This window comes from Pavona decussata, unplaced genomic scaffold (assembly GCF_977016875.1).
Source record: "Pavona decussata unplaced genomic scaffold, jaPavDecu1.1 SCAFFOLD_51, whole genome shotgun sequence".
Classification (NCBI taxonomy): Eukaryota; Metazoa; Cnidaria; class Anthozoa; order Scleractinia; family Agariciidae; genus Pavona; species Pavona decussata.
In genome coordinates this window covers 3,084,293-3,099,410 of record NW_028145473.1, presented here as the reverse complement: position 1 = coordinate 3,099,410, position 15,118 = coordinate 3,084,293, and the positions used below count along the sequence as shown (strand labels likewise).

The 15,118-nt window shown below is 38.4% G+C and overlaps 1 protein-coding gene across 1 annotated transcript; it reads left to right on the top strand.

Moving 5' to 3' along the window:
* The first annotated feature begins 1,931 nt into the window (after window positions 1-1,931).
* Window positions 1,932-8,736, top strand: LOC146481081 (uncharacterized). Its single transcript, XM_085108581.1, has 3 exons — window positions 1,932-2,507; window positions 3,020-3,160; window positions 8,190-8,736. Exons 1-3 carry the CDS (start codon window positions 2,177-2,179, stop codon window positions 8,669-8,671), a joined length of 954 nt encoding a protein of 317 aa, XP_084964707.1. The 5' UTR covers window positions 1,932-2,176; the 3' UTR covers window positions 8,672-8,736.
* Window positions 8,737-15,118: the final 6,382 nt, after the last annotated feature.

Here is a 15,118-nt window from a genome sequence, read left to right as displayed (position 1 = left end):
ATGAAATCATTCCAGAACACTTTTGATAAAGGGCAAACAAATAACAGGTTTTCTAAATCTGTTAAAAAGTTGCAAAAGGAGCAGACATCGGAATCCACTTTTCCTAGTTTCTTTAGCAGAATATTCGTGCAAATTATATAATTGGGTACCTTATTTTCAAAATCTCGCAGATACGTTTCCATACAGACATTAGTTGGGAGAAGATAAATCTCAGATAAGTCCTTTCGAGAAAGGAAAATTTATCCTGTAACCTCTTTGCACCATTTGGCAAGGTAGCTTTTAATTGAATAAGCAAGTAATAGATAGTAATGTTTGCTTCTAGCTTCACTTGCATCAAAGAAAGTATTGTTGTGATGAGAACGGTTGTTTTATGAGTCAAATGAGTCAATGAGTCATGAGTCAATGAGTCAATGAGTCAACTGGTCGGATCAGCGGTTTTTCATAAAAAAACAAATGGATAATGAATACCAAGTCATTTTTCTTCCTGATAATGAGAAATCTCGGTCAATGAAGGGCAAAAGTATATAAAACTAGTAAAACTGGATACGGCAAAGCAGTGGCGAGGGGGACAAGTGGAAAGGGTGAAAACAAGTGACTTACGGTTAGGGTTTCCCCTTTCCAATTTATACCATCGTGACAAACTAGTCAGTTTATTTACCGATACATATTTAAAAGAACTTTCCTTGGCACTCGCGATCGATTTTCTACTTCAAACCCGGCCTAATCATGATCATCGATACACCGAATGTCAAAGAACGACTATTCACAGATTTGAGTCTTTGAGCACTGGGAAACTTCACACTGAGGTTTAACTCAATTAACTTTAAGCGCTGTGTTCAAAGGGAATTAAAGACTTTCTTCTTTAGCAGTCACAACATTTATATTTTGGCCGCCATATTTTTCGCTTCTGCTTGATCGGGTGCTACGCGGCAGGGCCTGGGAACTGCAAGCAAACAGCCCGGGTCGAGATTTAAAAGGAAACTAGCTGCCTTGTGCAGACAGCAATAAAACAACTAGACAAAATAAGTAAACTTTACGCATAATTTTATTGTTTCGACAGAATTTTTTTTTTAGACCTGACTCATTGACTCATTGACTCATTTGACTCATTTATACTTTACACTCTGTTGTGATAGAATCCCAACTTCTGAAGATTGCTGACATCATCTTCCTTATACCTTAAGAACTCTGCAGTAGCTGACCTTAGACTATCCCACTGGAGAAAATTTGCATTTTAAACTCGTAACTTTTGTAGTAGTATCTAGGGACTCTAAATTACTCTGAGATAAACCAAGTTACCTTATTGAAATCACATTTAAAAAAATATGTATTTTGTAAAAAACCGATTTCCCATCTATGCTAACGTCTTTATTGTTGCAAATAATTGAACCTCTACTATCCTTTTCAGAAAAAGCATTCCTAAAATCTTCCCAAAAACGAATCAACTTAGCATAAAAGTTGTTAGAAAAAAAATAATCTTTAGAATCATAATCACGATGGAAAAGAAAGACACCCCCGTACGGTTTTAATAGATGTTCAAAATAACTCTTCCTACCGGCGGCCTCACCACTATACAACTTCTTAAGCCATGATAAGCGAAGAGATCTCACTAAAGTTTCAGAGTCTAACACTGTTAAGCCACCATTTTCATTGATTAATCACAGCAGCCCTCACAACTTTGTCTTGGCCTCTCAATAAAAATAAGAAATGAACTTGACGGCACAAAAAAGTCCCATAGAAGTTCATAACAACATGGTTAAGTCTCTTAATCTCTAATTACACTTAACATGTTTTTTTTTATTATTATTATTATTATTACACTTTACAAGTTGGGAAAATAGATAGAAGCTTTTATACAACAAAATATTTGTATGTTTTGACAATATTATCATGATATTTTCTTAGGCTGACATTTACAAGCAACTGAAGGTACCAAAATCTGGAACTTTCTCCCAATATCAATTACTTCTTCATCTAGTTTTTTCACCTTTAAGGAAAAAATGTTGCAGTTTTTATCTGTAAAATCATGAATTGACCACTTATGCAGCATTATATTTTCTATTTATTAATGACAGTCCAGGTGGCCTCTCTTATAAGCCTGGTGGTTTCTTGAGGTCTCTTCGCCATAACCCTGACTTTCTAAATTGAATAATTTTTTTTTTAATGAGGCAAATAAATGATGAAGATGATGATGATGAATCCACGAATTTGGTTGTCAGTTTCGTTGCTTATATCCGGGATTGTTCCTGATGTAGCCGCTGACCAATGCCATGAAAAAGAATACTCCGTGTATGGAATGTTCCTTAAAGGCCACACGTTTAAAACGGTTCAGGCTGGATTTCCAGCTGAGTGTTATCTCAGATGCGAGCAAGAGATAAGATGCCAGAGCTATAACGTCATCATTGGCAGAAATATCTGCGAGCTGAACTCCAGAACAAAAGAAGCCAGACCAGAAGACTTCATGCCTGATCGGCACAGATTCTACATGAGGCGTGCATTTGACCGAGGTAATTTTCTAGATTCCAAGTAACTTTCAATGAGTTTGCAGGTGATTCCTTAAATGTATATAAAGGCACCGTGCTCTTATGGTAGGCGTGAGATGATTGATAATTAATCTGTAGTCTCCATCAAGCAACAGTTTTATAGATTATCAGCTCCAGAGTATGCAGTATAAGCTACTATTTGGTCGCGAGAATATCACAATAGGATTTGTTTAGCTCCCACTTACTGAGCTGAAAATATCTTATGCTTAAAATTATGCTTTTCAAGGGTAGATCGCGAGCTATGGTCAAATAATGTTGCGATTATGGCGTTTTGGCTGTAGACCACGGTATATTTTTAAAAGTTACTTAAAAGTACCTGTGCATCTAGTTTAAAAAACCTATCTTTTTGCTATGTGCTGGATAGTTCAATAACTATACTTCCATAGTACGCCGTAAAGAAATTTTTCAACTTGCTGAGTCCATCCTGTTGTTATTGAAGATAATGATTTTGATCATTTTCTTCTCTTATCGTGCAGCACCGTTAGGCTCCATTAAAGACCTTGCTGCGGAATCATGTAGTGAAATTATGGCAAGTGAAGGAGACGAAATGGCTAAAAACGAGCACTGGATTTACTCAGAGGGAAATGGCGGTCAGGTAATCCTGGCTAAATGTGAAGGTACGGCATTTTTCAAAAGTTTACCGACCCTGAATCTCGAATGTTTTGACCCGTTTTCTCAAGGAGTGCCTTGGGAGCTTGCCTTTGGTACCCATCATCTTCAAACCAAAGATGCACAAGAAGACTGCTTGCGGGAAATTAACATAGCTTTGTACTCGGGATAAGCTACCTATATCTGCTCGATACAGACAACAGGTCATTTTGCAGAAACAGCTTCAGTTGCCTATAAATGTCAAGCTTTAGTCACATATGGTATATCGGAGAGAAAAATGGAAATCTTAGGAGAATAATTCCAAGCCCTAGCCCCACTATTTATTCAAGTTTGACCAGGCATAGTTTACCGTACTTTTTCCAAAGTCAGGTTCTTATTTGTCCGCCAACCTTAAACAGTGTATTTCTGCCCACTTGGTAGGCAGATTAAAATATTTAACAATTATTGGACGAGGTTGAGCAAAGTATCGTTGTTTTTTAGTAGCGAGCAGATCAGTTATTTGCCGAAGCCGAAGGCTGAGTAAAATAACTGATCTTCTAGACGCTAACAAATCACGATATTTTTCGATAACCGAGTTTAATCATTGTTTTATCATTCGACCAACGAGTTTTTTTTTTCTGGCTTCAGCGTAAAATTTCCTCAGGAGAATTGCCAACTTGTCTTTCGATGACACGAGTGAGCTAGGCAACTTTTGCTGCTTTTTTAGTATTCTCACTGTTCTACCCACAGGTCACCAAAGCGTATGTGACGCAGGTTACCATGCAAGCGTGATTTAAGAGTTTGTATGGCGTTAAAGGGGAAGTATCACGAAAATTTGCTGTCATTTCAAACCCCAAGAATGTTTGACTGTCAGCAGAAACAACGAAATAATTGTCAAGTTTGTTAAAAATTATCACCCCAGTGCAATAAAACTGTCGATAAGCGCCTCTGGCCAGAGACAGGGTTGGTCGGTTTGGATTGAAACTTGAAAAATATTAGGCTAATGTTTTTCAAGTTCTCGCATATTTCTTTCCAAAATGCGCTAGAACAGATCACAAGTTGTTTCTTTCATGCATTAAGTTGATTTCTTTCCTCTCGTTATTCTAGAATTATTTGGCAGGTGATTGAAGGTCTTTTTCATCATTTTAACAAAAGATATCAAAAACCCCATGATATTTCCCCTTTAAAATTGAATCGAAATTTAGGCAACAATATTCCCACAAAACCCACAAAAAATATAATTAAGGACGGTGCCTACTATTGTTACTGCGCATACGTTCTGCGCATCGCGAGATACTCGGGTTTCCTATGGGTGGTGCCTACTAACACAGGAATATTTTTGCACGGTTTAAAACTATTCGGAGAAAGCAGAATTTACCAAATGCTTTTGGTATCTCAAAAGAAAATTGGGGGTAACCATGCATTTTTCAGAGAAAATTAAGCTTCAATTTAGGAAAAAATCCCATACATTGCTTTATATTTTGGCACTTTTTAGAGATATTGTTGCTAAATTATCTCTGAAAAATGCGTTGTTACCCCCAATTTTCTTTTTGGATTCTAATAGGCCTTGCTAAGATCTGCTTTTCCCGCATAGTCATAAACCGCACAAAAATACCTCGGTATTAGTAGGCACCGTCCTTAAGTCTGAAAAAGCTTACCCGGTGTGTTTTGCTGTGTTTTAAATGCTTCTCAGTACTTCCAAACGCTGTTTTGAGCGGTTTATCTCTCAGCAGCTGGTCCACGTGCATCACTGTATTATGTTAATGGAAGGTGGGAAACTACAATGCGAATTTGAATGAAATTTGGCCTGTCATTTAAGAGCTTTTAAGGAGAGCACTTCGAAAACCTCGGTAAAATTTGCTTGAAACGTAAGCTCTCGCTTACCTGCCTCACCATATGGCAAGAAGGATGATGTGCGGTCCTTCCTGGGTAGCTCATTTTCGGAGGAGTTCATTTATTGAGACACAGGCCTTCGTTGAAAACGAAGTTCATTTCAAATCGGGTGCCATTTTTGCCGCCGACCGAGCCGTGTCCCTGGAATGTTGTTACAAACTCACGGTCAAGCCTAGGCACGAGTACTAAAATGTGCCCAACTAAGGAAATCCACGGGAAGCCTTGGAAACGCAGCAAACCACACACACTCCCTGCCGGCTAAGTGCAGTTCTGTACCAGCCAGCAGTGACGCGCCGTGCCGGTAATGAGAACCTCGAAATACCAAAGGTTTAATGAGCAAAATAATGACCTTACACGTGCGTAACAAATGTTGCAGTTCTCGGCAAAACAACGACTTGACCAAATTCAAGGTTTTTTTGGAGAACGTGAATACAAAGACAAATTTTCAGTTTCTTTCAGTCAGCTTTTATTCAATAAAAGCCAACTCGTAAATTACGAGTTGTAAAATCGCGAAGTCAATTCCGTATAAAAAAAAAAACAACAAATACAAAAGTCAATTCATATTCTGAAGAGACGTTTCTTGCTGTCACGCCAGGCACGGCTGGCTGGTACAGAACTGCACTTAGCCAGCAGGGAGTGTGTGTGTGGTTTGTTGCGTGCCAAAGGTTTCCCGTGGACTTCCCCTGCTGGGCACATTTTAGTACTCGTGCCTAGGCTTGACCGTGAGTTTGTAACAACATTCCAGGGACACGGCTCGGTCGGCGGCAAAAATGGCACCCGATTTGAAATGAACTTTGTTTTCAACGAAGGCCTGTGTCTCAATAAATGAACTCCTCCGAAAATGAGCTACCCAGGAAGGACTGCACATCATCCTTCTTGCCATATGGTGAGGCAGGTAAGCGAGAGCTTACGTTTCAAGCAAATTTTAGCGAGGTTTTTGAAGTGCTCTTCTTAAATGACAGACCAAATTTCATTCAAATTCGATTTGCAGTTTCCCACCTTTCCATTAACATAGGACAGTAATGCACGTGGACCAGCTGCTGAGAGATAAACTGCTCAAAACAGCGTTTGGAAGTACTGAGAAGCATTGAAAACACAGCAAAACACACCGGGTAAGCTTTTTCAGACTTTATTATATTTTTTATGGGTTTTGTGGGAATATTGTTGTCTAAATTTCGATTAATTTTAACGCCATACAAACTCTTAAATCACGCTTGCATGGTAACCTTTGTCACATACGCTTTGGTGACCTGTGTTCTACCTAACTCAGGGAAGCGATCTGCCATTTTCACACAAGAGCGTGGTTACAATTACGCATGCGCAGAATATAATTTGCAGCAAAACATTGTTGAGGCCCTGTTAGGGTTTTAGGATTACGGATTATTGGCTACTTAATTTAAAGATTATGGATTATTTGTGTTGCATTTTAAAATTATGGATTATTATCGGTCATTATCGAATCGACTTTTTTTACTTAAAATTTTATTACTAAAAGGTCATAAAAGCTATAAAAAGAAAGACACAAGCTTATCTCCAGTGAGGTCTCTTGGTCAAAATTCCGAGCCCGCGATGCCTGTATATTATAGGTCATAACACTTCCATGAACACACGCATTGAAAGGTCACCGCCTAAGTAACCACCCCCTACGTTTCATCAGGGGTATGAAAATGCAACCCTTTGAATAACTGACACACAGAACCTACAATCAACTACAAAAGGGTTGGGACAAATTTGCACTTACGATGTTTCCCTAGGCACGCCACAGAACACCACCCTTTTACAATGGTGAGCCTGTGTAATAAAATGGCTTGTGGATTTCAACATTGTCTCCTGGGGAGGGGTGGGATTAGTAAGATGGGCTTTAAACGAAAAACATGGCTTCATTGGTCAGTAAAAACCAGTGATAAACTGTGTTTGCAAGGACCACCGTGACAAAATAAAAGTACCGGATCCTGTAGTGAAGGATCTAATCAGCAAAAAAATTGTAAAGCATATAATCTAAAAAAAGAGCAAGGCTGATTTCACGGTCAGGGAAGTATATTTTCCAATATTTCGAAAGGCACGGCCTTTCTTCTTCAGGGTATGTTTGAGACTGACCCTGTGGCAAGATACGTTACAATTTAAACAGTTACAATAGATACCTGAAAAAAGGCTAAAGTTACATAAACAAAAACGTTACAATTTGAAATTTGAAAATACAACTGGTAAATAGGTATAAGCTAACGTTACAACGTGGTAGACAAAAACAAAATACGTAACAATGAGTTAATTACATAACTTAGGAAGATGAAAGACGGGAAAAATGTTCATGTCTCATCTCTCCTATTAAGACCTAAGGGTTCAATAGTTTGACCTCTGTCGATGAGGTATGCCTCTCTAGCTTTGCGTACACTGTCACGATTAGATTTGATGAGTTCGAGGGGAATTAGTAGCATGTCAGAAGCGTTATGGTCGTTAGAAAGAAAATGTTCTGAAACCGTGGAACTGTTTGGAACTGTTTGTTTGTTTGTTTGTTTGTTTGTCGACTGGTCTACGGTGTTCGTTAAAACGGTCTTTCGAAATATTGGAAAATATACTTCCCTGACCGTGAAATCAGCCTTGCTCTTTTTTTAGATTATATGCTTCATTGGTCAGCCACACTAAAATTAGCAGGACTTTGTAACATTTGTCCCAAGACGTTTTGTACTTGATTGTAAGGCTATTCATGTAACATAATTTTTTTAATTTGGGATTATTATATATAGATTGTGTTAGATTTTTATTTTAGAGGTATATTTTTCTTTTTACAAAATTGGGGTACGGATTATTTCCAAAAGTTACCCAGGATAATGGATTATTCAGACTCCCCTAGCAGGTCCTCACTGTTAGAGAGTATTGCACATGAGCAAACCATTATTTATAAGCAATTATTTGTAGGCCGCTTGATTAGCTCTCGGCCAATGAAAACGGAGAAAAAATGCATCGAATGATAATAAGATTTGCTGTTTGAAATAAAACGTTTTAAGCAGAACTTTGTTATGGTGGTGCTTGCTTTTCAGCTTTTTTCAAAGTATAAAATAGCAATGAATGAGCAAATAAAACACGACTCATACCTGTACAATGAAAAACTAAGGTATACCTATTCGCTTTTGGAAATAGAGGTTGATGTAGTATTTTCACTTTTAGACAACTGGCAGAAAATCAACGCAGATCCTGTTTGCTTTGGAAGCAGAAATGATTCTTACGGTGCTTTCTACATCACCAAGACTGGCCATGTCAATACCATGAAGCTTGTTCATAAAAATGGGTCGATACACTGCAACCCGATTGATGGTGATTCCTATTGGACCTGCACGCATTCAGATTATTCTAACAAGCTGATGACAATGATAGCAAACGCCCGCAAAGAAGTCCTTTTGCCACCGACAGAAGACTTGGAAGGATTTCCTAATTACGGTGAACGTGCTATTTGCCAGAAGCCGCACTTTTACAGTCTTGAAGGGATTGGCATCAAATCCCCACAGTTGGTCTTTCACAATCTTTCAAACCCATTGTTTTTGTCACGTGGCCAGGAGTTGCAGGTCTGGTATGGGCAGGACTTGGTAAACTGTTGGGACGCATTCAACACTGGTACCACTTGCGTTGATGTGTATGCTTGGTACATATAAACAGCAGCAGACTAGAACAACGAAGCTGCATGGATAGTTAACAATACAAAACAACCAAACTGTTCTCTTTTTTTTTCCGCTTTAAATTACATTCCTCACTCTCGTTAATTTTTGTAGTTCAGTTTGAGCATCACTCAAGTTTTGTTATATTAACAGGTATTATAAGCTTACAAAGAAAATGAATGGTAAAGTGGATTACATGTAAAGTTAAACCTGATATTTAAATTAATCGACACAGTTGGATGGCATGGTTGGTAAAAACTAAGAGACGGTGCTGTGTACTTTGCATGGCAACGCTTGACGTATTCAGGTGTAACCCGATTTATTAAAAACTGAGTCATTGTATAATGCAATTCGAAGGATTTGATTGGCTTAGCGGCCATGGTATATGAGCCATTATACCATGGCCGAGAAATGGCGACTATTAAAATTGCCTTCTGGTTGTTCTTGCACAGCGAAATCAGTAAGATCTAGCAATATTTCTTGATTGTTTTCAATAAAACAATTATTCCACTTGCGCTTGTTGGATATGTGATGATTATAGCCAACTTGGCGCTATGCGCCTCGTTGGCTATCTATCATCTCATATCCAATGCGCGCTCGTGGAATAATTGTTAAATATGTAAGGAAAGCATTCATAAAAGGAAGTAGATCGTAGCCGCATTCTTGACCATGTTTAATCTTTCTCAATTATAATTACACACAGCGGAAGCTTCAATCCCTTACCCTTTCACGTTCCAACATTTTTTAAAAACAGGTCTGTATTATATATGACCACCCCCCCTCCCCAACCTTACCCTCAGTGTAACCCTCTATATAGTGGTGCTTCTTCCTACCCGGTACCCACCCCTGGCTCTCAGTTTCATTGCTTTCTATTTTTTTTCTATTTTTGTGTATGAAAATTCAAAGTTAGGATCTCAACTTTACTGGTCATCTCGAGGCAAGGTTCATAGCATTTAGACGTTGATGTCAGATGAAGGATCCAAACAAAATCACAATAAAAATAAGTGTATATCGTTTGTCTCACGATGTAGTCACTTTTGAGATGTAAGTCGCGACGTTTCGACTGAACCATTTATATCAAGATGGTTGGCTGTGGTTGGTGCATTTCGATCCTCACTGTTACGGCGAGAAGTTGCTCCCTCAAGCACCAACCACAGCTGACCATCGCGATATAAATGGTGCCGCGTGACCAGTCGACCTCATCGCTGATGAAGGCTAGCAGTAAGAAGTCGAAACGTCGCGATTTACATCTCAAAAGTGACTACATCGTGAGACAAACGATAATACACTTATTGTTATTGTATCTACCACGATGATTAACAATAACCTCTTTCTCGCCAAAATCACAATATTTTATCGTCAGTTACAAACAGAGTCATTTTAAAGCAACTGGCGAGGCTCCGATACTCCCTGGATATAGGGTGATATTTAGAAGAAAACTTTAGGGGTTTGGGGCACGTTAAAGGTGGTTCCCACGAAATAAAATTGATTGTAAAATTTGTCTCAAACTATCTGTTATTGTTTTTACAACAAAATACATGTTTGTTTGTTTTTTAAATGTAATAAAAAAAATGGGTCACCCTGCCCGTGAAAGAGCTATGATCACTTAAGTTACCCCATAATTGCTTGCAATATTCTCTTTCAAATATAAGTCCATTCTGCCATGTTTGGTGGCAACAGAAATTACACAGTTAAAGTAGAACTTGGAAAACCAATATACATAGAATGTATGACGCACAAGCTGCAATTTAAGATGAATTTCTTGAGGAAGCACAGCATGAAGTGGTGTCGACCCAAACGTTTCTTACGCGCGTGTTATCAGTATCACTATTTTATGCCTACGTGTGGTGGGCAAGCTCACATTTCTGGCAGATTCTTAAAAAAAAAATCTTTAAACATAACGAGGACAATACTATGAAATAAAATATAATATTTTCCTACAATAATTTTCTAAATAGATATTTTAATTTTTCCTAAACGACACCGTAAACCATCTTTTTTAAGTCGTTATTTTAACTTAGCCATTACTGGTTCAATTTAGAAAATTGACGACAGAAAATTAGTTGTAGCGAGAAATACAAGCTTGCTCACCACCCACATGCATAAAATAATGGAACTGACTGAACACGCACGCATGTAACATTTTGGGTCAATTCTGCTTCATATTGAGCTTTCCTGTAATAAAAAAATTTTCATAATTGCTCCTTATATGTCATACCTTCCATCTTAAAAGTTTTTCTAAGTTGTGCTTTATTTTTGTTGCCACCGGACATGGCAAGAACTGGTTAAGGTTTCTTGAGTGGATCGTACCTCTTTCGCGGGCACCGTGACCTATACTTTTTACTGCTTTTTTTGAAATAAGACTTACTAATAACATGGATCCTAGAAAGACTGGATAGGACACTAGCTGACGTGACAGTCGCAATCAGAGTGGAAATCTGTGACGTCACGCGATTACGCGCAAGTACACGCGTGTACGCGATGTACACATCACTGCGTGACTGCGTATCAAAATTGTAACATTGTTACACACAAGAGCGGTCAAAAATGTAGTTAAATGTGGTTTAAATGTAGTTGAAATGGAAGTAGATGACTTGTTTGAAGATTGGGATGAAAACTTCATACTCGCAGAAGACAACGAAGACACGGATTCCGAACAAGAAGAAGAAGACAGCGACGATGACGACGAAAGTGGATTGAAATGTCCAAAATGCGCAAAAAAATACCACACTAAAGGCTGGTTAAACAAGCATATAGAAAGCTGCAACGGTCACGGTGCCAGCGTAAAATCGAAAAAGAAAGTGACATTGTCAGACCATCAAAGGAAAACCAGAGAGACTCTCACGAAACTCGGTTTCGAGGAGTATTTTATCTGCGAGTGCGTGCCATCAATTTTGAAGTCCCATCGGGTCATCACTTCCACGTCAAGCGACACTGTCAAATTGAGAGGATCCAGATTCGCTGCCAGTAAAGCTCAGGCTGATGTTCTTGTCGTTGAACTAGAGAAAAGTGAAGCAACAGCAGCCAAGACCTTTTTTGAATATGTAGCTAAAGAAGTGTGGACATTAACTTTCGCGAGAGATAATCTTGCGAGTTCATCAAGGCACAGGCGGCCCAAGCTCAAGCTGTGAGTTGTGGTGATTATCTTGCATAATAACCGTCACGGCGCAAATTTGAGATCATCTTGCGTAATAACCGTCACAGCGCAAATTTGAGAGTTTGTATGGGAACATTTACGATCGGGTTTAGGAGGTAAAAATTCCGTAAATTTCTCAATAAAAATGACATACCTTGTGTATATGGTGTACTGTTTGTTGATTCTCTGTCTCCTTTTGCTGATTTGAGGTCATTTTAGCGAGTTATCGTTTCGTTTCCTAAGGAGTGTGAAACCCAGGAAACGATAACTCGCTAAAATGACCTCAAATCAGCAAAAGGAGACAGAGAATCAACAAACAGTACACCATATACACAAGGTATGTCATTTTTATTGAGAAATTTACGGAATTTTTACCTCCTAAACCCGATCGTAAATGTTCCCATACAAACTCTCAAATTTGCGCCGTGACGGTTATTACGCAAGATGATCTCAAATTTGCGCCGTGACGGTTATTATGCAAGATAATCACCACAACTCACAGCTTGAGCTTGGGCCGCCTGTGAATAACCTGGCCTTGGTATTGCCTCGTTGATCTGTAAATAAACCATTTCTTCCACCAGAAATTGCAAGTGCTCTCAACCTTGCATCACAAATGCCAGGGCAAACTGTGCTTCTATCCACAAAGTCCAGCAAGTGTAGAAAACTTTCTAAAGTTGTCAATTCTTCTGGTATGTCTGCCATAGACTCATTCACATTGATGTTGGATGCTATAACTCTCCATGTAAAATCAATGTTCACAATCACAGTTTTCTCTGGAGCAGAAGTGTTGGAAGTAAAGGTGCATAGCATAAGGAATAGTTCTGAATGTTTGATTTGGTTCCAGTTGTTTTGAAGGACATTATCACCTGATAGAATCTTGAAGACATGAGAGAAGTTGTTGATTGACGGCTGATGTAGGATGGCCGATGGGACATTACGGAGGGAAAACTGATACGCATAGGGGAGACCATAGGGAGGTACTGTTGAAATTTCTTGCTCTTGAGGAGAGTGGGATGGATGGTATTTTCTGTGCGAGTACTTTCTAACCCTTCCAAGTCTGCACTTACCCATCTCAGCCTAAGAGATTAAAATTAAACACAACATTTTATCGCTGTTCCTGTCAGGAACTTAATGAGCTGCATTTCATTATGTCTAATTTACATATTTCACTTGTGTCACTATGCTCCATATCACCATTTGATGCCAAACGATTTTATACTTATACTTAATTAAAAATTGATTTCAAGAGCCAAGTAAATAAAATTGATGAATACGTCCCGCGGAGTAACTAGGGAATACCCCGCCACTCCATTATTGTGTAGTCCCCGGGGATCTCACACAAAGAACGAGGTATAGTCATACAGTGATGTGTGATGATTAGTTTTGGAGTGACAGGGTATTCCCTAGTTAAGCCGTATTTAAGCATGTTCGCTTTGAATTTAAAGTTTCAAACTGAAATATTTTACTCGGGTTACTGTGCTCAAGCCACAATTTGATCCTAAAACGAAAAAGTAAAAGTGGAATTTTAGCCCTCGTTGACAACAAAATGAGAAATAAATGCGTCCCAAAACAAGCAGCATATATGCAAAATTTAGCTTCAAAAAGACACTTTTTTGGGACGCGATTTTCTTAAAAACAAGAGAAAATGTTACAAAAGAACATCGACATGTGCTTACCTCGAAATCTCACGTGTGGTTTAGCCAGGTTGACATCGACATAAAACAAAAGAGAAACGAGAAAAATTATAAAAAAACTCAGAAAAACATATATACACGGACAAAAAGCAAAAAAAAAGGAAAACAAACCCATAGCTTGCGCTATCATTCGCCATTCTTCACGTCATAAATTTCCACTGTGATTGAACCAGCGCCGCCATTTTGAAATACAGTATTAGCCAATCGCTATAGCTAAAATGCCCCACGTGACAAGAAGTGTCCTATCCAGTCTTTCTAGGATCCATGCTAATAAACAATCACAGAGAAGTTTGAAAAACTTCTAACGATAACTTTCAATTATTCACTGTTTTGATGACTTGTCCTTCCTTCACCCCTATTAGAAAGGTCGCCTTTTCATTTCTGTAGCATATTTCCAGCATAAGAGCATACGTTGATTCAACTGTTTCACAATTATTGTTGTGGACCGCGGTTAAATTCTTAACCGTGCATGAAATAAATTGGTTAAATTTATTTGACTTCGTTTCGTCGAGAGAAGAGAGCTCTCTAATCATGATTCCATCATGAACGTTTTTAAATTAACACTGGACTTCTGAGTAATCATTGTAGTTTTGGTAAGGAATAAAATGTAAGAATTGTTAAAGACACCTCGTTTTTTTGATGTATCATGAAAGTTCTTCCTATAGCTAAGAAAGCGCCTTTCCTAGAAAAATGCAAACACAAAGACAAGCGCTAGCGCTGCCATACTCTAATTCCAACACCTCTTTTATTTGCGACTCGACATTAACCTTAACTTACGACACAGGTACACCAGTACTATATCTTGAGCTATATCTTGAGCTAATTTTGGATAAATACTTTTATCCTTAAACAAATTTTACATTTAATGCGAGCCAGGTTAAGAGCCTTATTACGATTTGACGGAACTGGCCATTTTAAAGGCACCTCTTGCAAAAAATTTCGGGGTAATCGTTCGCAACCCAGCCTTGTCGAGAACAGCCTTTGACGGAACCAATGACAACGACTTTCACATATTCGTTATCACAGCTTTAGTTCCCGTTTACTTCTGAATTATGGTGGCCATTTACGATCGTTTAAAATACCTTAATATCAAGATTTTATTAGCCCGCATGCTTTGAAAAACGCTTTCCACAATACTGAATTAAGTTTGGTTGGTTTTGATTTTACTTTTTTTGTCGTCTCTTAACAGCTGACAACTTGCTATTTCAACCACAAGTAGAAATGCAAGCAGTTAATACTCAGTTCGAACTCTTTTCACATCCTGAACCAGAATGCTATCATTACTTTATGACTGTCGCTATTTAATTTTCTGGAGGTGATTACTCTGAGAAGTAAACGGTATGTCGGTTATTTTAAATAAGTATACTTTAATATCTGCCAACAGGAATTAAACTGAAACCAACTTATTCTTTCGTCACTCTTCTTCCAGCTCTTTTGAAAGACAACCTATTAAAGCCTTCCTCAAAGATGTCCTTAAGGAGTCTGGCACAACTTATCCACACACCAATGAGTACTGTAAAGCGGAGAAAGTTCATTATCAGTCTGTTGCTGCTAAGCGGGGTTTTTTTACCATCATTTTTTAAAGTATTGGTGAGTAAGGACCCGTATATGACA

Excerpts from the sequence above, each read along its gene's own strand:
- LOC146481081 (XM_085108581.1), top strand. The coding sequence starts at position 2,177 with ATGATGAAGATGATGATGATGAATCCACGAATTTGGTTGTCAGTTTCG. Across the intron at positions 2,508-3,019 it reads GAGGCGTGCATTTGACCGAG|CACCGTTAGGCTCCATTAAA; the intron begins GTAATTTTCTAG and ends CTTATCGTGCAG. Across the intron at positions 3,161-8,189 it reads AATCCTGGCTAAATGTGAAG|ACAACTGGCAGAAAATCAAC; the intron begins GTACGGCATTTT and ends TTTCACTTTTAG.